The sequence below is a fragment of the Pezoporus flaviventris genome, unplaced genomic scaffold, assembly GCF_033815535.1.
Source record: "Pezoporus flaviventris isolate CSIRO_AGI_PZ_B2104156 unplaced genomic scaffold, CSIRO_AGI_Pfla_v1 ptg000002l, whole genome shotgun sequence".
NCBI lineage: Eukaryota > Metazoa > Chordata > Aves > Psittaciformes > Psittacidae > Pezoporus > Pezoporus flaviventris.
Genome location: NW_026892550.1, coordinates 62,710,431 through 62,735,684, shown reverse-complemented (window position 1 = coordinate 62,735,684; position 25,254 = coordinate 62,710,431). Strand labels below are relative to the sequence as shown.

The 25,254-nt window shown below is 40.0% G+C and overlaps 1 protein-coding gene across 11 annotated transcripts in view; it reads left to right on the top strand.

Annotated features, from left to right (window-relative positions):
- GAB1 (GRB2 associated binding protein 1) overlaps nt 1-25,254 on the top strand; it is a 101,705-nt gene that overhangs the window by 54,032 nt on the left and 22,419 nt on the right. For 9 of the 11 annotated variants that reach the window (XM_061441681.1, XM_061441709.1, XM_061441717.1 and 6 more), the window contains exons 2-5: nt 3,572-3,866; nt 16,200-16,413; nt 19,661-19,741; nt 24,457-25,061. In XM_061441681.1, coding sequence (XP_061297665.1) covers nt 3,572-3,866; nt 16,200-16,413; nt 19,661-19,741; nt 24,457-25,061 — 1,195 coding nt within the window. The remainder of the gene's footprint in view (nt 1-3,571; nt 3,867-16,199; nt 16,414-19,660; nt 19,742-24,456; nt 25,062-25,254) is intronic. The other 2 variants (XM_061441691.1, XM_061441727.1) reach the window with 1 other exon arrangement.

Below are 25,254 nucleotides of genomic sequence, written 5' to 3'. Positions count from 1 at the left end.
TTGAGTTAGGTATTTGATCTGCGTGCAGTGTTTTCTAACTAGGTGTTAGTGTATTTATAAAACATGTTTTTAAAACTCTATTTATATTGGTAACACATTTTATATATATATTTCAAAATCTTTCATTAAAAAAGCCCACCCTTTCTCTATTTGCTCAAATATCTTTTCCATAATTAAATGATAATGGTGTTGGAACAAAATGTTTAAATCACATACTGGCTATTCTTTTACTTCTCAAACTTAATGCAGTTGACCTTTTAGCACAGAAAATCAGTATTTGATAATGTATGGCTGATAACATCAGTAATGTGACAGATAGTGCCTGCAATTTTCCTGTGACTTAAACCAGTCATAACATTTTAGTGATCGTGAGGAGTAGGCTGTAACAGGGTCTGTTGAAAAAAATGCAGAATTTTCAAACAAAAATGGCTAAGGGTGGTTGTGGATATTAAATTTATGGCAATACATATTTGCACATATGCATACTTTCTGATAGAGATTTCTTTTTTGGAAAGCCATTATTGAAGAAGCTGTCTTGCTTACACATATAGCACAGTATTGTGTGTTTCAGTGAGGCAGTATACAGCTTTCGTTACAATGACAAATACTGAAATGTTAAAAATAGATCAAGCTTTAAGAATCCCAGATATTTTCAAATAACAAAGAGTGATTTATGTGGGCTCATTTTGCACTTTGAGAAAATATAGAGGCGCTTTTGTACTATGATTAGCAAGGGTGCTGATGTCAGTTCGCTTGTCTAGCTTTAAGCTTTATTCTGCTGCTAAATTGTGCTTTGTACTGTAATCCAGAGAACCTTTGTATCTGCCTTATTAGTGTGTAGTTTATGGAATTGCTTTTGTTTTTGAATATAATCTGTGCCAGTTTCAGTGAGTGTGACTCATTATATGACTGAAATAAATGTTCACATACGCACTATGTGAAAACTCTTCAAAAATAGTAGCAGGTGCTGGTAGGCTAAATGCAGTGTTTTAAGTACTCTGTATTTCCTATTTTGTAGCCCGAAGGGCTGAAAACAAATTCTGGTTAGCTGGTTGATTTTTCTGATTTTTTTTTTTTTTTTTTTAAAGAGACTTATTTATTCATTAATACTCCACAGATATTGTCAGGAATGCTAAGAATCTTTCATTCCTTAACACAGTACTAGAAATAAACTTGTAGAAGAGGGATGCCTGGTTGACACGGTTTATTACTTTTTGTTATACAAATTGTGAGACAAATTGCATTGTGCTTCTCAATTCCTCTTGTTCCTCTTGTCTCTCTAATCAATTTCCTCCTGACTTAAGCTTTGAAAATTTCATCTGAATGACTGAAGGCTAGCTTCAGAAACCTGCTTTATCTTTAACCTCACAGAGTTTTGTGTGGTTTGGTTCATAACAGTTATCTGTGATCGACCTTGTGTGGAGAGAGAGCCTCCGATACTGAAATTTCCTGTTATCCTAGCATCTAAGTTGTCACTTGATTTGGAAACAGGAAGCAAACTTTGCTAGTGTTTTTGGGTTGTTGTTGAAGAGTGCTTATCAGCTGTGGTACTAGAAGGTATTCACGTTTGAAATGTAAATTAGAGGGGGTTCTACTGTGTTTTATTGCTCACCCACTTAAACTTACTGTTAAGTAGAAACAGTTACTTGAGACCTTGACTTGATTCATGGAGTTCAGTATTTAAAAGCAGTTACTGTACTCACAACTGCAATAAACATACTTGGTTTATAAAGTATAGAAGTTACCTTAAAATCGTGTAACTTTTAGAGCTGTGGTAGTTAGAGAATGGATCACAAATGTTAATGGAGCTGTCTGGCATTTTTCCCTTTCTCCTGTTTTCTGTATTATCTTTCCATAACAGCTTCCTAAGCTTGGTACCCAAAAAAGGCATGCCTGCTTGACAATGAGGGTTTTGTGAGTCTCTAGCACAAAGCTGATGGTGCTGATTCAGAGCTGGAAGATGGTGTAGTTCTCACTCTTTGTCCTTTATGTCCTTTTTCCAGTAGCTTGTTTGAAGGGCTACATAAAAATGAAATCGAAATACTCTCGTGCCTCAAGAAAATGATGTCCTTTACACACTGGGATGTAGCTTTGAAAACAAGAGTTTCTCACTACGTATTAGGAAAAGATTCAGACACGTCCTAACGTCTTGTAGAACCAACCTTGCTGATTTTATTCCTTCCCTTGGTTGCATGTAGCCAGGACTGGCCAAAAGCAGAAATCACTCACCTGTGGGTTTTTTTGTTGTTTGTTTGTTTATTCTGTTGGGGCTTTTCGTCCTTCCAAAGGACTTGCTGGCAACTATGAGTATCCTAAAGAAACCTTAAACAGGGTGCTTTGGGGCACGGTATGAGTCTGCATTGTAACACACAGTGGCTTGGCTACCGCATTGATTTGCCTTGGTCTCCAACTTTGCTGTAAAGCATAAAAACAAACGGATAAAACAGTTGTGTCTTCCCACTGTGTCCAGGCTCTAATGTCACATTTCTGACTTTGTGTGCAGTACAGTTCTTCTAGGGGGCAATGGCAGTACATCTGGTTTCTTCTGTTGTGCTTATTATCTGGACTTTTGGCGTATATGGAAGCTTATAGCATAGAATTCTGTATTGCTGATAGAGCTGAGGAACCAAACTGCAGTTAAGTCGGGCAATTGAGTTGCTGTTGGTACTGGCAGGGCAGTTGCATGCAAATCTTGGTTTCTTTTTTTGAGTTACCATTGGCAAGAATTATGCCAGGGGACCGAGAATGAAATGGAAGATAGGCATTTTAGTTGTGCTTTTCTCTTGGACCAGTTTCTTTCTCTCCGCAGTAGCAGGAAGGCTGGTAAAACAAGAATATGCCAGATTGTGAAATACATTTCTTCTGTGGATATACCTTCCACAGAAACTGTGTTTATGTGATAGAACTATAATGTTGGTCATTTTTTCTATTCCCATCAATAGTTTCCAAAATAATAATGTAGCTTTTTCTGTAAGAAGTGCTACCGTAGAAATATTACAAGTGCAGAGGTCCCCTAACAGACGGAAGCATATGATATGTGCATTGTCTGTTCTCTAAATACAGATTACTATCATTGAGTGTCAGTGAAAAGTTCAGAATTAAAATCAACCCAAAGCAGCAGATATCAGAAACAAGATGCTGTGGAGCACTTAAAGATATGTTTCTTTTTTTTTTTTCCCATGCCTACATTGGCTTCTTTCAGAAGCTTTTTGTGTGTATGTTTGGGATTTTTTTTTCCCTTTCCTGGTCCCTTCCCCCCTTTTTACTTTACTGGATTCATCCTTTCTCATTTTCTAAACTGTGATTTGAGTCTGTGTTCTCTTTTTAAAAAGACAGCTGAAATACAGAAGAAATAAACTTTAAAATACAAATTCACTAATCCTCTAGTCCACTGCTCTAACAATATGTAAATACATTGTGTTAACTGTAGGTAACTGGTGTGTAATTTCTTAGAAATCTAATTGATCTTTTACTCAGTTCACTGCAGGTTGAAACAGTACAGAAAAGGTCTTTACAGTCTTTAATTTCTTCTTAGTAATTTTTCTCCCCTTTTTTTCTCTCCAATTTTCAGGCATGGAAGAGGAGATGGTTTGTACTTCGCAGTGGCCGTTTAACAGGCGATCCAGATGTATTGGAATACTACAAAAATGACCATGCCAAGAAGCCTATCCGTATTATTGACTTAAATCTGTGTCAACAAGTGGATGCTGGATTAACGTTCAACAAAAAAGAATTTGAAAACAGTTATATTTTTGATATCAACACCATAGACAGAGTTTTCTATTTGGTAGCAGACAGCGAGGAGGAGATGAATAAGTGGGTTCGATGTATCTGTGATATCTGTGGGTTCAACCCTACAGATGAGGGTAAGTTCTATTGTCAGAGTTTGGTTTATTTTTCTGAGAAAGTGTGAAGCATGTATGGGAAGAATGCTTAAAAGATCAGATGATTACCTTTACCGGGTATGTGTTTTAAAACTTGTATGCATTGGCTATGAAACCTCCTTGTTACTCTTAAAAAAATAAGCATAACAGAGGGAGGTACTAAAAATTTGTTACAGATGAAGTGTCTTGAGAGTTTCCTCAGTATAGGAAAAATCTTTAAGTAAAATCATGCAAAACAGAAGATCGTCATAATCATCAAAGGAATTACATTTGGTATAAAAAGTATGGTTATGCAAACAGGAATGAGTGCAAAATGTCAGGTTTCTAATATTACCATTTCTCTGTCTGCTTTGCAACTGAGAGAAAAAAAAATCTGCCTCCCACCGTCTGAAACAAACAAAAAACCCCAAAAAACTTTTAGTCCTGCACTACCCAGCTGTAATCCTACCAAAATAGACATTGTGTGAAAGCAGCTTGTATAAAACAGGATGTGTGTTTAATTCCTACAAATACCTTGTGGCCATTGCTTGTCCTGAATACGTCTTTATTTATTTACTTATTCCTGCATTCCTTGTGAAGATTAGTGGGTTGCATGACTTGCTGTAGCTCTGTGCACAGTCCCAAGAAAATATGAAATAGGAGTGGTAAGAGGGTTATAAATGAAGCATGCCTGAGTGAAGGGGCTAAAATTAAATATCTGGTTTTTGTAGGTTTGTGGGCTGAGGGAGGTAGGGAAGACAAAAAAGGGCTTGTATCTCTTCTACTCCAGCCAGAACTTCAAAAGTATCTGGAAAATACTATTGCTTTCTGAAGAGGGTCTGTTTTCTTTCTCTTTATTGCAGCTTTGAGCTAAAATATTGTCATAAAACTCTATTAATTATGACTCTGATAGTAAATTCAGTGAAGGGTACTTGTTTTGACAGTTCCAGTGTGTTTTCATGACATCCTGAACATAACTGGGACAGCCCACTGCCTGTTTCTATGTGCAGTTGCCATGTGATCAGTATTCAATTTTCTAAACATCTGTTAGGTACGGGAGAGTGGTAGGCAGGTGGTTACGCTTTTGTGGGTAAAGTGCACCACTAGTGCAGCCATGGGCAGGAGGCACTCAGAAATCATTGGTTCTGGGGACAGACTAGGAACCTGTCAAATAAGGAGGAAATGTGCTTACCTCATAGCTCTTGTGTGTATGTGAGAGCATAAAGGAGCATGTGTCCATTGCATGTAATGGAGAGGTAGGGTCCCCTCAAGGCTTATGAGGCCTTCCCGAGAGTACTACTAAACCTTAATTTTCTATTAATGTTATATCTGTTGAACTGAAGGTGAAACATACAGATATCAAGAGAACTAACTATGCCCTCACTGGCTGTTTGGACCAAAACTGTTTTTTTGCTTCTGTCAATTTTATCAGTAACTTATCCCCATTATACTCTGATGGTGTGTTTCACTGTTGGCATTTTAGCTTTGTCTGAATTATCCCAGTGCCGTTACTTAACTGGGAACTGACCATATTGTCTGTTTTATGGGTTTAGTAATGTCATGCAATGTTGAGGAGGAATTTAAAAAGGAAAATGGGAAAATCAGTTGCTGGATGTCTGTTTATTGCCAAGTTCTTATTTTTACAAGATAATGGAAGAGCAAGTCATAAACATACTTTATAAAAATCTGCGTTAACCTACAGTTTATTTTGAGAAGTTAAAGAGTAGGTGAAGCTCGCTGCAGAACTTCCCAATGGAAGCTGTAAAATGCTTATTTCTGTAGCACCTTTCTTTTTAAAATGCATGTGCAGAAGTGGGGGGAGCTAAACATGAGCATGGGTTTTAGGTCTACCGCCAAGTTTCATACTTCACTTTTAGTAGTCATATTTTCCTTCTAAAGTCATAATATAATAGGTCATTTAGAAGTTAAAATGTTCAGTGTTCAGTTTTGTGCCTTTTGAACTTAAGTGGTAGACATTCTAGAGAGACTAAACGGATATGGGAAGTGACTCTTCTCCTCTGCCTGGTGCTGTGGAGACCTCAGCTGAAATACTGTGTCCTGAGCTTTCATAAAGATGAGGATAAATGTTCAAAGAATGGTAGGAAACAGAGAAAATGTATTTTTAAGTGATCAATGAGAAGAAAAGTTGAAGGAGGCTTTTTTTTTTTTTCTCCCAGGAAGAAAATACTGAGGGAAGAGTTGACTTTTAAAGTATGAAAAGCTGTGGTACGCAGGACATAGATCAGTTATCTGAAGAGAGTAGTAACTTGTTTCTCTTTTAGTGAGTGGTGTAATAAAAACCTTCTAAGGATAGTTAAGCACAGGCTGTGAAAGCTGTTGCTTAAAACTCTGTAGACATCTGTGCTGAATGTTTTATACGTGATCCAGCTGCATGCTTCTGTAATTTAGTGAATTGCGTTCTTGGCAAAGCAAAGGAAGAAGGAAATAATCTTACTATATGCAAACATGTTACGTGCATGTATTCATTTGAATAAAGATAGCAATAACAAAGTAAACCAGAAGAAATAACAAAGTAAAGCAAAAGAAAAGAAAAAAAAGGGAAGAACAAGACGTTGAAATCCACAGTTACATTTACACGAATAATTGCATGTTTTAAAGAAAGTTTTTCTCTTCATAAGGACCATACTTTGAAAGAGCTACAGCTTGCTTCACACGCAAAGCTTTCAAAGTTAGCAGTATTTCTGTTCAAGCAGCTGCTATCTGGTATGTGCCCCTCATGCCTTCTGCATTTTGAAAGGAAAATTATTTTCAGATAACCTTTTTTTTTAAATTGTGTTCTGATAATACATGCACAGCAGGTTTATCATAGTTTGGGTGCAATATTACTGACTAGCAGGATGAACATAAGTCTAACTGACTCCTTGTGTTCTCTCTAATGCTGCTATGCAGTGTTGGAGATTCTGTATAAGATCAGGATACCCCTGCACTGCCTGTAACACAAGCGTGTAACAGAAAACAGGCTTTGCCACTGAGAACTTAATATCTGCAATGAAAGGCATCAATATAGGAGTAGAGGCATGAGAAGAAATGAAAGCAAATAAGGTCGTTTGACCATTGTGACAGATAAGTGGTCCTACTGCTTCAGCTGTTGGATTGTCTTTGAACTCTGGGATGTTTTGAGAAGAAATTTTCAGGGGTCTTTGATAAATAGTGGACATGAGAGGTGCTGCTTAGGGTGCCTTTCCTGCATGAAGAGTCTGCCTGTAAGACAAATAATGTTCTCCTTTGACAGCTTTAACAAGTAGATGACAAAGGCTGGCAAACTTAGCAGATCAAAATCACCCTCTTAATTACATGTGATGAATATTAGAGACCTTGGTCATGAAAGGGCTCAAAAGTGAGGAGAAATAGTATGAGCTTTTAGACAAAGGAAGAGAGGTTCTGGAGGGGTGTGAAGTGCAGTTACAGGGTAAATAAGCTTAGAAAAAGTCTCTGCGATGAAGTCGTGCCATAGAGATTATGTACTTAAATAAAAAAGATGTCAACTTGTCCTTGTCTCTTGAATGTAATTAACTAGAAGGTAAGTCAGCTCAAAGTTGACATGCCAGGAGGATGTGTGACTGTGACCTGGAGTGCACAAGACTAACATGACAGGATCAAGTTCAGCATTAGGAGAGGGACTCTGTGGATGATGATTGTTATCTTAGAAGTGAGGCAGTAGGTTTAGAGGGAATAGTGGCACAAAGGCATCTCTTATTGTGGAGGATTTTTTGGTTGGTTGCTGTGAGGAAATAAAGGTGGGAGATGATAGCTAATGAGCTGTATAGACAAGATTTTTTTTTTTTTTTGAGGGTGGAATTGGCCAGAGGAAGGTGAGGATAGGCTGTGAAAGGATGCTGTCAGAGTTGCAAGATTTCATCTTTCATTAAGGACAGTACGGCCCGGCACAAGCAATCCAGGAGGTTCCTCAACTGTGTAGAAGACAACTTCCTTCTGCAAGTAACAGAGGAGCCGACAAGGAGAGGTGCCATGCTAGACCTCGTGCTCACCAACAGGGAAGGGCTCGCTGGAAATGTGATGCTCCAGGGCAGCCTTGGACGCAGCGATCATGAGATGCTCTAATTTGTGATCCTCAGGACAGTGAGAAGAGCATACAGCAAGCTCACTGCCCTGGACTTCAAAAGAGCAGACTTTGGCCTCTTCAGGAACCTGCTTAGGAAGGTTCCATGGGATACAGCCCTAGAGGGCAGAGGGGCCCAAAACTGTTGGTTGATATTCAAGGATCACCTGCTGCAAGCTCAGGAGTGTTGCATCCCAACCAGAAGGAAGTGCAGCAGGAGGGCCAGGAGACCTCCTTGGATGGATAAGGAGCTCCTGAGGAAAATTCAATTGAAAAAAGAGGCTTATAATAAGTGGAAGCAAGGACAGGCGGCCTGGGAAGAGTACAGGGATGTTGTCCGGGAAGCTAGGAACCAGGTTAGGAAAGCTAAGGCCCAGTTAGAATTAAACTTGGCTAGAGGTATTAAAGATAACAGGAAGGGATTCTACAGGTACATAGCAAATAAAAAAGAGACTAGGGAGAATGTAGGCCCCCTCAGGAAGCTCTCGGGAGAACTGGCTACACAGGATTTGGAGAAGGCTGAGGTTCTGAATGACTTCTTTGCCTCGGTCTTCACTGGCAAAGGCTCTGACCAAACCACCCAAGTCTTGGAAGGCAGACGCAGGGACTGTGAGAATGAAGACCTTGCCCCCACTGTAGGAGAGGAACTGGTTCGAGACCATCTTAAAAATCTGAACGTGCACAAGTCCATGGGTCCTGATGAGATCCATCTGCAGGTCCTGAAGGAGCTGCAAATGAAGTTGCGAAGCTGCTGGCCATCATATTTGAGAAATCATGGCAGTCAGGGGAAGTTCCGATGACTGGAAAAGGGAAATATAACCCCCATTTTCAAGAAGGGGGAAATGGATGACCCAGGGAACTACAGACCAGTCAGTCTCACCTCTGTGCCTGGCAAAATCTTGGAGCAGATTCTCCTGGATGGCATGCAAAGGCACATGAAAATCAACAAGGTGCTTGGTGACAGCCAGCATGGCTTCACTAAGGGGAAATCCTGCCTGACCAATTTAGTGGCCTTCTATGATGGGGCTACAGAACTGATGGACAGGGGTAGAGCAGTTGATGTTATCTACCTGGAGTTGTATAAAGCATTCGACACTGTCCCACACAACATCCTTGTCTCTAAATTGGAGTGACATCAATTTGATGGATGGACCACTCGGTGGATAAAGAACTGGCTGGATGGCCGCACGCAAAGAGTTGTGGTCAATGGCTCAATTGACCACTGGCTGGAGAGCAGTAATGAGTGGCGTCCCTCAGGGATCAGTGTTGGGACCGGTCTTGTTTAACATCTTTGTCGCTGACATGGACAGTGGGATTGAGTGCGCCCTCATCAAGTTTGCCGATGACACCAAGCTGCGTGGTTCAGTTGATAGGGTGGAGGGAAGGAATGCCATCCAGAGGGACCTCGACACGCCTGTGAGGTGGGCTGATGCCAACCTTATTGAAGTTTAACCATGGCAAGTGCAAGGTCCTACTCCTGGGTTGGAGCAATCCCAAGCACAGCTACAGGTTGGGCAGAGAAGAGATTCAGAGCAGCCCCGCGGGGAAGGACTTGGGGGTGTTGGTTGATGAGAAAATGAACATGAGCCGGCTTCAGTGTGCGCTTGCAGCCCAGAAAACCAACCGTATCCTGGGCTGCATCAAAAGGAGCGTGACCAGCAGGTCGAAGGAGGTGATCCTGCCCCTCTCCTCTGCTCTTGTGAGACCTCACCTGGAGTATTGTGTGCAGTTCTGGTGTCCTCAACATCAAAAGGACATGGAACTGTTGGAACAAGTCCAGAGGAGGGCCACGAGGATGATCAGGGGACTGGAGCACCCTGAGAAAGTTGGGGCTGAGAAAGTTGGGGCTGTTCAGCCTGGAGAAGAGAAGGCTGCATGGAGACCTCATAGCAGCCTTCCAGTATCTGAAGAGGGCCTACAGGGATGCTGGAGAGGGACTCTTCATTAGAGACAGTAGTGATAGGACAAGGGGTAACGGGTTAAAACTTAAACAGGGGAAGTTTAGATTGGATATAAGGAGGAAATTCTTTCCTGTTAGGGTGGTGAGGCACTGGAATGGGTTGCCCAGGGAGGTTGTGAATGCTCCATCCCTGGCAGTGTTCAAGGCCAGGTTGGATGAGGCCTTGGGTGATATGATTTAGCTTAAGGTGTCCCTGCCTATGGCAGGGGGATTGGAACTAGATGATCTTAAGGTCCTTTCCAACCCTAACTATTCTATGATTCTATGATTCTAAAACTGTAGAAGAAGATGAAAATTAGAAGAAAAGGGACCGGAGAAAAAACAGAGGTTTGGCATAGGAGGTTTGGTAGAGGTGGTAGGTGGTGGCTAAAGAGCTGAGTCACGGGAGGGAAAGCTGAAATAATTTTTGCCTGTTATCCGAAGGAGAAGACAACAGAGAAGATTCTTTGAGTTCAGATGATGTGGTTAAAGGACAGATGGGTGAGGTAGTGATGAATAGAGCACAAAATCTGCAGGAGTAGATCTTCCCTTACAAGTATGTGAGGAAAAAATACATATATTAAAAAGATGTAACTTACTGTCAGGAGTGTTTGGGCTTATTACCTTAAGCTGCCAGCTGCATGTGACAAGGACTCATAGAGGAGGTGGCTCTACTCTTCCCTGAGGAAAACTAAACTAATATACCTAGGCAATTAACTTGATTTTCCCTGCTTCCTGCTGGACACCTTTTGTGGCCTTAACATCACCTGATAAGTTGCTAGGAGAAGAGGTTTGCAAGAGGGTGGGTTGGAAAGCAGTTCTGCAGATTGGTGGCTCTCAAGTCGTGAGGTGCTGTGAAGCAGTACGTGCAGCACTGAAAACTTCTCTGAAGTGCAGCCTATGGTTCCAGACAGTGTGCTGCAGCCCCAGCTGGGTAAGCTCACCGTGTGGCTAGAGCAGCCTGTTCAGTGAGAAGAGCTCTGGGCCTTTTTCCCCAAATATTTTAATGTGGTATGCTGCACTGTTTTTCTTCATAAGCACCTACAGAAGTTTGTCTGTAACAGGACTCCTTGATTATTTTTTGCTGCATTACCCAGCCTGTGTACTATCTGAAGATGGAGAGAACAGGCTACAGATGTTTCCTTTTTTCCCCACGTTTGAATGAACTGTCTTCAAAAGAAACTTGCAGGTGGAGAGGGGGATGAAATTCTGAGTGGAAATGCTTTTGGTAATTTTAAATGGGTAACAAAATGTATAGCTTAAAATTACATATGAACTGCAGATAGTAAGTATTAAGTTTTAGATGTGAGCTCTGGAAGCCAGAAACTTCAGCATGTGATGGGAACTTGAAATAGTCAGCCACATTTCTGGTTTGGATGTGGGAGGGAGGCTTGTCCTGAGCATAATATACAACAAGCAACTGCTGAATTCTTTGTTAGTGTTCTTTAAATAGGCTATCTTGTGTTTCTTCAAAAAAAAAAAAAATACTTCTGAGAATATATTAAACTAAGAAACAAACTTGCGAAATGCCCAGATGTTTATTAAAGTAATTAAAAGGATTTTCTCTGGGTATAGCAGAAAGGTTCAGAATTGAGGTCACTGCATGATTTTCAGATTGATTGTAAGCTTATCACTGATGCTGAAAACCAAACCCAGACTAATGTGTCCGTGCATCTTCTTGGCTGGATCTGGCTCACATCTATTGAGTCAAGTGTGTGAATGAGGCAAGTGCGTGTTTGTCTTTGCCTGTCAGTGTACACGTTGTCGCGCTCTGTGTGTGCACATGCAGACATGTGACCCTTTGATTCCATGATCTTTTACTTGAGATCATGTAGAAGCTGACGTTAGAGAAAACTGCAGCAGTTATTTCAGGATGTATCTCGTTACATGAAGCAGCACAGGTAATGACTTAAAAGACTTACATCTTTATAGAAAAAAGTCCTTTTAAGGATTAAAGTGAAGAAGTTGTGGTTTGTTTTTTTTTTTTTTATGGCTTCCACTGTTGTATCTGTAAATTTTTGTTCTAATACTTTGTTGGCCTCTGGTTGTTTTAATGAATAGTAAGAGCATGTGATTACATATCACTTGCCGATTCACAGTTAGAATGGGAAAATCATGTGTGTTTTTTTTGGGGGGTGGTTTTTTTTTGTTTATTTGGTTGGTTGGGTTTTTTGTTTGTGTTGTTTTTTTTTTTACTTGGATTCCCATTTTGACATTTAAAGAAATGCTTGCTGTAATGAGGCTTCTGTGTTTTGGTCACTGTGAGAATATTTCGAGTATTAACATAATTAGAATATTAAGAAACTACTTATCATTATGCAGAAAGCAATTAAATTTTGCTCTCATAAAAAACACAAACCCAACCCTTAATGTAAACTCCTACACTTAAATCTTCTGGATTTTTCAGATACAGGAACATGTGGAATAAAGAAGCTTTTTATAGTTAAGGAGGAAGAGAGGGGAGCCTTTTATTATTCTTGTTCAGAAAATATTCTTTTTGCCTCATTAATCCTATAATTGTTTTATTAGTGAGGCAAATACCAAAATGGCTATGAGGAAAAAGCAAAGGATGATGCCTGTATCTGCTCTTAACAAACCAACTGAGAAAAGATAAAACTCTTGCCCTGTTTTGAGAAAGCTGTTTGTTCTAGCTGTACTGAATGCAGGGAATTATAAAAGCAAAATAGGATTCTTGTTGCGCTTGTTTGCATGGTAAATATTCTGAATATTTTTCCAGCTCCCAGTTATTTCAAAGCAGTCCGAGTGTCTGAGCTCTGGGAACAAACCAAATGACTTGTAACACTCTTTGGTGTGCAGATGACCCCTTCCCTAAAAGTCTGCTAGTCCAAAGTGGAGCAAGTTGATGATTATGCTCTTTGAAATCATAATAGGCTGCTGGGAGAAACATTCCTTCATATCAGCTTCTGAAGTACGTGGCTAAAGAGAATATTTGAGAGCATACAGATAGGCAAACAGCATTCATTTGCTCAGTGATGAAAGTCATTAAAAGTGCTGTTTTCTTCATAGTCAATTTTGAAATAGCTGGAATGTGTAAAGCAGGTAAGAAGTAGCCCAGCAGTGAAGAGCAGTGAAGTGCTTTGCTCTTTAAATCAGGCATTAGCTTATGTTATTTAACATGTATAAAATGCCTATTTGAAGATGAATTTCAGATCAGAACTTTGGTATTGTAATAGTTCAGTGCTCTTATCCACTGCAAAAAAAAAAGTCTACATACAAAAATACCCCACAGCAGATCTGTAGGAGGACTTGGGGATTTTGTCAAGCGGTATCTGTGTCAAAATAAATGAGGCTGCTCATCACAAGAGAAGTATCCCTAATGATACATTAACATTAATGGGCTCTGAATCCTTGCTCGGATAACAGATCGTGAGCTTTCTGGACACTGGGACAGTGTCACCTTCAATACTCGGTAACAATCAAGGGCAAATGGTTAGGATACGAACAGAATGAGTTGGTTTTGTGTCTTTGTAAATCAGTAAGTGTCCCAGGCTTGCTTTTTCTTTTTTGCACATTTTATGCAAAAGTTTAGTTTCCCTTCTCAGAAGGGAATTGGTAGAGCTAGGAAAGGTGAAGGGAAACCAGATCTGCAATGAAAATGGCTCTGTACCAAGAAAAATTGAGCAGCACCAACTCACTAAAGCAGTGACAAAGTTATGTAAAGTTGGGAATGGGGATTATGAATAGGAGGCAGATGTTCTTTGTTCCTCTAAAAGATTGAAGCTTAAGGATATCAAGTGAAACTCTCAGGCACCAGGTTTACAATAAAAGGAAGGTTTTTTTTTCATGCCACACGTAATAAGGTGTGGAATTCACTGCCACAGGATGGTAGAGGTCAAAAATATAAATGTTCTCAAAAGAGGTAGGACAAATTTAGAGAGGTTTGTTAGTGGCTGGACAGCATAGACTGTGGATGCAGCCTCTGCCCTGGGGTGCCCAAAGCTGGGGAGCCCCAGAAGCGGAAGGCGGTGTGGCACGCTTGTCTTGCTGCTTCTGCTCAGCCTGTCTGAAACAGGCCACAGTCGGAGATGGCACTGTGGGCTTCAGAGGCTACAGATCTGAGCCAGTATAATTAGCCTAATGGTCTTCACCACCTTGTCTCCTTTCAGCAATTACAGGTTATATGCAGCATTTAATGTCTTTCACACATTCACACACTTTTTTCTTACTCCCCCAAGAAAGTAACTCTTTCTTTCTCCAAACATGGTGGATACATCAGTTCTTTTTCAAGCATCTTGATTTTATTTTTCCCTGGAAAGTTACCATTGGGTCTTCTTACTCTTCCTGGAAATGCTAGTGTGTGGTCCGTTTAAATGCATCAGCCTCATGTAGGCATGCATCTTACTATGTACCTGTCGAGATCTCCTGACTACATGTGGTCTAAATTGACACACCCATCTTCCCTGGAAGCTGCAGGGACATCCTGTTTGATTTCTTTTTTTCCCCTTGTGCAAACTTGGCACCAAGCAAATCTAGTGACGTGAAGGTCATGCATATCCAGAGACAAAGAACAGGTGTGGGGACTGTGGTACACCAGAGCTCTTGAGGATCTTGTAAGTGTGGCCAAAGAATGATAGTGTATTCAGTAGGAAAGCTATCTGCTCCACTTTTGCTCATCAATAACTTTACTTGCTTTTCTCAGTTCTGGAGGGGACAAGACAGAAAAAGCTGCTGCCCTTTCTCCCACTACCTCTTTGCCAGGAGCAAGAAATCCATACCTAGTAGATCTATTCAGCTACCTCTCTGTTCCTGCTTTTGAGCCTCATTTTTAGGCGATGAAGGAATATCCGTAGGTGCTTCAAATGGTCTCCTCCAAGCCCTTGAAATTCCTAAATGATAGAAAATTGTCCATATTTTAATGTTTTTAGCATGTAATAAAGAAAACATTTTTGTATGTGAGTACAGTCTGGTTTTGCCTTTGTTCTTCTAACTAGTTTGATGGATAGGTCAGGCACAAGCTTTTAAAAACTTTTTTAGGTTATCCTACCTTTTCAGGTAGGTTGAGTTGAGGAATTTTCATACACCTAGACTTCTTCCACCCACATGGGTGTGGTAGGATTTTAATTTCTGAGCCTGTGTAAGTGCTATGGGAGTTCAAAGCAAGTACTGCTGTTCCTATTTCCATGTTTAAATCACTTGTACCTAGTGTACACAGAACTGGAAGCAGGAGGGCTGTGTTCTGGTCTGCTCATCTGGTTCTTCCCAGGATAGTTCTGGGAAGGAGAAGCTGGATGAAGTTAATTGGTTAGAGCATTACCCTGTAAGTCTAACAGGAGCAGCTTGCATTGGATAATAATATGTTCATTTAAGCAATGCTAATAAGAAGTGTCCATTCGTGGGATGTGCAAATTGGAATGTACAGTGAGTTGCAAGTACAAGGGAGCCTTGATAATTGAGGAACAATTTGCTTAATGATGTTGGTCTTAGTCAATGTATCATTACAAGGAAAAAGTGAAACGATCATTTAATGTTTGCCAGTCAATATTTTCCAGTCTCCCAGGTAATTTAATAGTCAGGATACATGTATTTGGAAGGAAAAAATGAAGTACTCTAGAATACAGATAAGTAGGAATTGGGTAAGAATTTTAAAGACTATTTAAGAAACAAAACACCTCCTCTCTCCTTCCCCTCTCTCCCCCCTATCCCACAAACTAAACCAAACAACCACAACTACTTCATTTGTTGCACTAAAATAAAAATCTAGGGTATGTAATGAGGGGGCTTAGTGGAATATGGTACCTCTATTGTATCTCTGCATTATTTTTATAGTTGTGAGGGCTCTTCCATTGCAAAAGCAGTGTTTTTCCTGTTGGTTTTAGATCTTGAGAGATGCCAGTTCTTAACTGGTGACTAATCTCAAATGCTGAAGTGACCTTGGTCAAAAGGGATGAATACATGCAAGTGCTGACTCAGGTTGCCATATTCAAGTAATAACCTATGGGCCTTTGTCTGCCCTTGATTAAAACAGATTTGTGTTCTTAGCTGTCTAACTGCAGCTGTTAGCATCTTTCTTCTTTCTGAGTCTGGAAAACAGTCATTAAATAAGGCATAACCTCTAGTTCCAAGGTATACCTAAGGAATTGATTACAGTTTGAAAAAATATAAAGATATTATATATGATATATATAAGTATAAATACTCTGAAAAATATTAATATCCAAATGTTCTTATAGCCACTGATTTTACAGTTTTGAATTAAACCCCTGACTTTTCTCATCCTCTGTCAATAACTTTTTTTGTAGCAATGTAAGACTCTATTCTTCACTCTAAAAAGAATGCTTTGCTTATATGTTTGCAGATGCTGTGAAGCCACCGGTCAGTTCTTTACAACCATCTGCTGAGTTACCCTTGCCTGTCAATGCTTCACCACCTTCCATGCAAGCAGAATCTTCCCTACCTCCCCCCTATCAGCTTATTAACATCCCCCCATTGGAGTCTTCCTCTGGTCAAGAAGATCCTCAAGACTACCTACTGCTAATAAACTGTCAAAGTAAAAAACCTGAGCCTATGAGGTAAGTGACCTTTTTTTTTTTTTTTTTTTTTTTTTTAAATCTAAAACCACTCATTTGTATTACAGGCCAAGAATATTTGGTTAAAAGCACTTTTTTATTGCTGAGTCATTGCACATTTGGGTGCACATATCGGGAGGAGGGAAGCTGCCTGTAACTCCTTGCTTCTTTTCTTTCTATGCTTGAACTTTTTGCAGCAATAGTAAGTTGTTTGATCAGTGCTAGACCCATGCTGCATTATTGAAAAGTGCAGACAGAAGTTGCTGATATGAAATGTCAGATAAATGCAGTGATTCCAAGAATTTCATTGTAGTGATATGTGGCACAGAGCAGATAAGTACCCTTTCTTTAACACAATCTGGTGTCTTTAGTCCAGCCAAGGACTAGAAGAAGCTGGAGAAATTTAGCCTTTCTCCCTTCTGCGATTTAGTGTTCCAGTTTTCCCAGTTAAAGCTTTCATGGAAGGGACTCAGTTAAAACATGCTGATATTTATCATCACCTGCCAGATTACCACATCTGAAAATAGCAATCCTCAAATGGCATTTGTTGACTATTACTAACATGGTTCAGACACTCAAGCATGAGTTAAAAGACAATTATTTTATGACATTTTAGAATGTATGAGACTTAAACCACTTAATTTCTGTTTCCTAAATTTTAACTTCTTCCAAACAACAGAGATTTAGAAACAAGCTTCAATAAACCTTATTTCTTACTAAATGAAGAGTAACCGTACGGTTAGTTCTCCAAAGAAGTGTGCAATAGGAAATTTTCAGGAAAGAAATGAGAACTTCTACTGAATTAGAAGTATAGTTATTCCTCCAGCTGATGCTTCTAACTAAATAGATGTACAGCATCTCCTGCATCAGAGGATATTACTTTTATGGTAGCTACCTGGGAAATACCGCTATGGTTTTTCAGAATAGAACATGGTGTCTATCCCTGAAGCAGGCTGTCCAGGCACTTGGTGGAATCTCCATCCTCTGAGATTTATCAAAAAAACCCAGCATACAAAACAACCGCAAATGAACTTGGCTGGACAAGCTCCTGAGGAGCCTCACCTTACTCTGAAGTTGGCTTTGCTTAGAAGTATTGGAAGAGCTGGACCAGATAATCTCCAGAGGTTTCCCTTCCAACCTTAAATTTTCTGTGGGAGAAACTTATACATCTGTCTGGCAAGCTTCTTTCCTGCAGTAATTTAAAATAAAATCTGCTGGGATATTTCCAGGAAATTAAATGCAAAATGTCATATTCTTTTTGCAATTGCAGATAAGTACATGGGAGGCTGAGGAAAGATTCCTTTGAAAATGTTTGCATGAGTACTTCACGTACTCCCTCAGGGCCATATCTTTTAGTTGTGGTGCCTTCCTCATCAACACCTTGATGCTTTTCCAGTTTTACCTGTGCCATGTGCTCTTCGTTCTCTGGCATTTTTTATCTTGCTCTGTTGTGCCTGCGGAGTTTCCTGCTCTGTTTACTGATGATTGCACGGTAGAAAAGTATCCACCCTTTAAAACCTTTCTTATAAAATGGAGAAATGAGCCTCCAGTTTCCCCAGAGCATGGAATGTGCAGGTTACAGGCAGGACAGCATGCCCCAAAGTGTCCTGCAAGAGAAGGAGAAACCCAGTAGCTGCTTTTTCAGTGTTAAAAGTTCAAGTGATTAGTGATGTTTAGAAGCTGATGGTGCCTGAAAGGTATGTTCACCGTTCCTGCCAGTAGTATTGTTTCCTGAATGGCTTGGCAGAGAAATCTTGACTTTCCATTTTGGCACCCTGGCTCATGAGAAATGTGTCTGCCTGTTTGCTTCTGCAAGGGATGGGCACAGAATGTATTTGTAACACCAGCACATGAAGCATGTTTTTTGCAATGATTAAGGCTGGGATGTATAACTGACCTTCTCACATAAGTTTGACAGTTGTGTGACATATGGATTAAGTAGGAGGAGTAAATAAGGGTTAAGTAGAAGGGGTCCCCTTTCCTGGTCTCCTTACGCAAAACATGGCAAGGTGTAGCATCCAGGTAGCCTGCAAGATTTCTTGAGGAAGACACTGGTGACACAGGAGAGAAGGTATTTGGGTGTTCAGAAGGCATAAGGTCCAGGAGATATAAAATGCCAAGGGAACTGAGAAAAAACTGAACAAAGTCTTTGGGAGTGTAGAGGTTGTTTAAATAAATGATGTTTTTTATAGGAATATTTGAAAACAGTGCAACATTGGCATTGTGATTACTGGGAAATTGTGTGGGCTTAGTGTATTATGTTTAACTAAATTCACTAAATAGCTATGTCCCTTTATTAAGAAGTCTGTAATAATGAAAATTCAGAATAATAGTAATGCTGGAGTTTCAGTTCTACCTAAAAGGGCTGTTTATGTTTCATGGTACAGTAGGTGTTCTCCTGGATCTGGGACAGTGTATAGGGGATATAGACCTTTTCCTAAGGAATTAGAGCTTTGTATATCTGTGTAGCAATGTTACTAAGATGATCAGTTAGAGGGCACACTGTGTAATACCCCAGTCCACATCCTTACAGGTGAATTAAAAATTAAGTGGTTGCATCACTTTCCTATTAATTTTCATACTTGGTACAATTTATCAGTATTTCTTACAACCTCTTTTCCTTAGTGTAAAGTGCAAAGCTTAACAGATGTAATGAAATAGGCAAGTATTGTTACTCAAGTAGTACCAATACGTGAAATAAACAGTAGTTTATTTCTGTGACTTTTCCCTTTAGACTTTGAAGTTGCCAAGAGGAAACTCTTCTGTTCTGATTTTGCATGTTGCTTCATAGGTAATCTGTGATTTTTTTTTTTTTCAAGGCTTTGTGGTTCTTTGCCGGGTGAGGCAGGTAACTGTGGAACATAGTTTGGAAGTATCCAAACTGCCTCTCTAGAAATCTTTAAGAATTGTGGTGTTTCAGAACTAAGACCTAATTTTGAAATGCTTCATTAATGGTGTCATGGAATGTAGCATGTGCTGTTGTGAGAGTATCTTGGGCACAGCAATTTACAGCTGTAATAATCATGCTGTATTTTGTCTAAAATAGTTTTGTGCTCTGATCACTGTTAACTTGAGAAAAAGTATTGTTGGACTGCAGCATTTAGTGAGATTTGAAGGTTTGTATTTGAATTCTAAATAAGAAAATGCAGCCAAAGACAGTTTCCAACCCCCTTAATGTTATGGCTTATTTGAGAGGTGTATTGAAATACTAAATGCTGTCTTCCTCATCTTTCCTGTGTGTATGAACCAGCCAAGGGTCACCCTTTCTCTCAGAAGAAGGGCAGGAATACCTGCTATTGGAAGATTTTGAAAGTAAAAAGATTCCACTGCAGTGAGTGAACAGTAGATGTTCTTGGAATGCGTGTGAGAAATTAATCACAGAGCCATTAACTTGCCTGAAGATATTGTTTGTTTGAGATGCGTCTTGCATGGTGTTCTGTGAGTTTTAACAGAAAAACTGTGTAACTTCGGCATCCATGGAAATAGAGCTGGCTTTTTATTTATCTATCTAGTCACATGTTTACTACGCTTCTTGTTGCTGCCCCAGGTTGTTGGCTCGCACGAGCAGTTCTGCTGCCACTTTCTTCACAGTATTCTGTTTAATTGGTCCTATCGATTCCTGCAGATGGGAAAAGGATCATCTTAGAAGGATGAGTGGTGAAGCCAGACTGAATTACAGCATAATCAAAAATGGGTGATTAGTTCTCAGACTAAAACACTTTAAAAACTTTTTTCCCTGAGTCCTTGTCAACAAGTATTTTTTGGTATGTGGAGACAGGCTTCTTATTGGGCTCCCTCTGCCTCAATATCCCACCTCTTGCCAGTCATGTTGAAGTCCAGTTCTTGTAGCTCAGCAGGCTCTACAGTCATCTCAGTGTGTGTAAAGAGGTGTCCAGTCCAAGCTCTGAGTAAGGAATAGTTGGGTCATTTAGCAGAATTTGCAGTCATGTAATGCCAGCATGTGATAACACTGAATTCATGTCACAGTCATCCTCTGCTTATAAATAGTGAGGTGTTTTCATTGTGTTATATCCAACTTTGCCATTATTTTAAACTGAGGTGTAAAAAACAATCCTTATCTTAATAACCAGTTGTTAATGGAATATTGAAAACAGTTGATTTTTTGTGCTGAACTGTTCTGAAGTATGTGTGGAAAATAAAGTTAGCTGAAACTTTGTGCAGAAGTCACCAAGCATCTTGCATCTGAAATCCTTTTTTTAAAAAAATCAGGAGTCAAGTCAGTCCCTGAACTCCAGTCCCAACCTTGAGGTAACAGGAATCAGCTATGTGTTGTACGTCTTCAAAATTGTGCATGGTGTTCCTATCATGATCAGCGGTTAATACTGACTTTGAAAACCAGTTAAACTTCACATGCAGAGTTCCCTGTCTTTATTTGGCATAAATTGCTTTCTTGGTCCGTGTTTCAGAATGCCTTCAAATTTTTGGCCTTTCAAACTCAGGTTGGTTAGAGCCCATTCATATTTTGAAAACTATTTCAATAGACCAAGAAGTTGATTCTGAAAGGTTACTTTTAAAATAATGAATTAAATCAGAAATGCCTTCTTATAATGAGAAATTTTAAGTTGTTGCCAAATAACAGGCCTGGCTGCCTCATGAGTCATGGTTTTTGAAAGTCTTACGTTTTTACAAGTGCTTGTGCTCAAGAGAGAAGCAGCAGCATTTGCTTAGACACAGGAAAACTCCTAAATTTAAAAATGGCAGCATTTTTTGCTTGCATATCATGGGTAATCCCTAAGTACTGGCATTGTACATGTGCTGTTGTTGCATTCTGAACTTGGGTTATAGCCTCTGCATGTTTTTGTAAGATAAATATAGTGTTTATTTCTGTAGTTTTGAATGTTTTCTCATTTCCAAGTACATCCTAGTCAACTGGAACTAACAATTTTGATTCTACAATTGACTGACAGTGTCCAGCTTCTCTAGACTGCCCAGTTTATTTTTATAGCATATAAAATGTAGATCACAGTCCTTGCCACACTTGCTCATATAAAACACATGTGACTTTTGCTGAGACTTTGGTCTGAATGAATACCACAGAACCAGAAGAGTACATCTAAGAAGTGAGGAACTCCTGAGTGAATCCTTCAAGTAAAGAGCAAGGGCTACAGCAGGGGCTAAACTCAGTGTGTTACTAGTCACACGGTATGTTCACAATTTATTATGTACTCTGTAATCTCATGTAGTCCCTTCTGTACTATGTGTTCTATTTTTTGCAAGTGTGCTGAACTGCCAGCGGTTCAATAGTGAGGCAAAGGAAGTAAACTGTTAGCAAACAAGATATACTTCATGGTCAGCATCATAAGGATTGTAGGAACTTTCACTTCCTCAGTTGTGCCAAGGATAAATACTTAATGAGAACAATCCATCCTTTTTTTGGGTGTGGTAAACTAAATGTAGATCAGTATTCAAAGTCACCTAGAAACCAATTCCAACCAGTGAGACAGAACTCAGATCAGTGTAGAAAATAATAACCACAGCAAAATTATTGTAGTTTTTCTAGTGAAAACAAACCAAAACCACACACACGCAAAAAAAAGAAACCAAACCAAACAACAAAACGCAAAAAATAAAAAAAAACTGAAAAAAAACTAATAACAAGCCAGTAAAAAAAAACTTGATAAAATTAAAGCTGGAGAAGAGCTCTCATAAGCCATTTGGACTGATAGAGATTGTATCTTTGCTATTAAACAGAACAAAGATCAGTTGGTTAGGTGAATGACATTTTTCTTTACTGCAGATGCCCAGTCTAAGCTAATCACATGGGCTCCCTTGATAGCTGTCAGAGAGGCACTTTGGGAGTGATTCGTCAGGTTTAGATGGATATCTAGGAAGAACAGATTGTGTTTCATGCAGTCTCCATTTCTCCAGTAACTGCCAAGGAAACCTAAATGAATAGCTAAACTGGATTCCTTTCTCCTCAGGTTGCCAGAACCCATGGAGACAAATCCAGCTGTCCCCTGAGAAGTAAAGTTTTGTGTGATCTTGTTGCCAAATTGAAGTTTGAATAATAAATTCTGGTTGTGATCACTTTGAGGTAGAGAGCCTCTTAAGAGGAAAAAGTACTTCTTGTGGCAGTTATCCTGTTGAATTTTAGGTGTCTTATTCCTCAGAAGTTCTGTGAACTGCATGGTCCATTTGCTTAATAGAGCCTATTAAGAGCTGTGTAGCAGCTATTCATTGATGCACACGCATGCTAAAATATTTACATAAGTGTGTATGAATTAACACATTGGTATTGTGCTGTGGTAATGAAAACAGGAAATATGGTATGATTGATCAAAAAGTGTATGGACTGCATTAACAACTGTGTTAGTATTTTGCCACTGTCTTGGCTTTCATTTAAGCAAGGAGTCAGACTGGTAACAGAATTTCTTGAATTTCCCTGCCTGAAGCAAGGTAACTGGGGAAGCTAGGGAGGGGGGTAAGTGCAATGTGTTTACTTTCCATGGAAGTTTACTGGTACTGGTTAGTGCCAGTATTGCAGTGCTATTCTCATAAAAGATAGAATTTCCAGAGAAATCAAAGGATAATTGCTGTGCAGTTTTATCTAACAACACTGCCTTAATTCACATTCAAGGAAAAAACCACTCTTTTGCACATAGATCCTGTGAATTACACACACCCCAAAGAACATAGAATCATAGAATAGTTAGGGTTGGAAAGGACCTTATCTAGTTTCAGCCCCCCTGCCATGGGCAGGGACACCTCACACTAAACCATTTCACCCAAGGCTTCATCCAACCTGGCCTTGAACACTACCAGGGATGGAGCATTCACAACCTCCCTGGGCAACCCATTCCAGTGCCTCACCACCCTAACAGGAAAGAATTTCCTCCTTATATCCAATCTAAACTTCCCCTGTTTAAGTTTTAACCCACTGCCCCTTGTCCTGTCACTACAGTCCCTAATGAAGAATCCCTCCCCAGCATGCTTATAGGCCCCCTTCAGATACCGGAAGGCTTCTATGAGGTCTCCACGCAGCCTTCTCTTCTCCAGGCTGAACAGCCCCAACTTCCTCAGCCTGTCTTCATACAGGAGGTGCTCCAGTCCCCTGACCATCCTCGTGGCCCTCCTCTGGACTTGTTCCAACAGTTCCATGTCCTTTTTATGTTGAGGACACCAGAACTGCACACAATACTCCAGGTGAGGTCTCACAAGAGCAGAGTAGAGGGGCAGGATCACCTCCTTCGACCTGCTGGTCACGCTCCTTTTGATGCAGCCCAGGATGCGGTTGGCTTTCTGGGCTGCAAGCTCACACTGAAGCCAGCTCATGTTCATTTTCTCATCAACCAACACCCCCAAGTCCTTCTCCACAGGGCTGCTCTGAATCTCTTCTCTGCCCAACCTGTAGCTGTGCCTGGGGTTGCTCTGACCCAGGTGTAGGACCTTGCACTTGGCATGGTTAAACTTCATGAGGTTAGCATCAGCCCACCTCACAAGTGTGTCAAGGTCCCTCTGGATGGCATTCCTAAACATGCTATCTTTCTCCTATTTCTGTTCTTATTTATTCCTTTCTCTCCTTTATGTCTTTCAAACCTTTTTTTTTTATGGCCAGTAGGTAACCTCAAGTATGAACATAAGGGTGTTGCAGCAGTATTTTTTCCTCTAACATTTTTGCATACTGATTAGAACTAGCAAATTCTGTAAACCCAAGGATTGTGTATTATTTTTGCCTTTAACAGTGCCATTAAAGTACTGCTAGTTTGCAACATGGGTTAAAAAATATAAATTAAAAAATCCCCCATCCCCCAACAAACTCTGCCCCAAATTGGCATTGTTTAAGTCACGTGCTTTATGAAACATAAACTTGTTGTTTAACTGCTGCTAAAGCTCCACAATTGTGTTATGTGTTTCATGTGCTTGGATTTATGTGTATATAGTTACTTAGGATCCTTAAAAAAAAGGACTGGAAGAGCCTGATAACTTAATTGTTTACATTTTCAGTGTTTTGTTTATTATTCATAATGTTTGTTTTTCTTTGTATGTTCATCAACATTTTAATCTTATAATCTGATTTATGTGTAGATCTCATGCTGACTCGGCAAAATCCAGCTCTTCTGAAACAGACTGCAATGATAACGTGCCCTCCCACAAAAACCCTGCTCCGTCAGCGAGCAAGCATGCTGTGAATGGCTTTTTTCAGCAGCAAGGTGTCTACGACTCTCCTCCTTCTCGTACTGGACTGACACTGGCAGACTGCAGCCTTTATAACCTGCCTAGGAGTTACTCACAGGATGTTTTACCGAAGGCAGCGTCTCCATCTGGGACTGATGCAGAAGGAGAGCAACATGTTTTCAATACCCCATCAGCAACATCTTCATTAGATGCACAGATGAGACACATCTCCATTAGCTATGACATTCCCCCCACACCTGGAGGTACTTACCAGATTCCACGAACTTTTCCAGAGGGAACATTGTCTCAGACTTCAAAACTGGAGACTATTCCAGATATTCCTCCACCTCGGCCACCAAAACCTCACCACGCTGCAGATCGATCTCCTGTGGAAACATGTAGCATTAATCGCACTGCTTCAGACACTGACAGTAGTTATTGCATCCCTACAGCAGGAATGCCGCCCTCACGCAGTAATACCATTTCAACTGTAGATTTGAATATCTTCCGCAAAGGTAAGTATTCCATATTTTATCCTGCTCTTCCAGAATTTTGTGTTAAATAATGTGATCTTGTGATGAATTATATGAATGGGCTGAATGGTATGAGAGGCATTTCTAGCCTTTAAAAACAAGCGTGTAGCCCTTTGCAAAGCAGTCTGTGGTTGCAGTGCTTTAAGTATGTGAGAAGAAAAGACTATTAAAATAA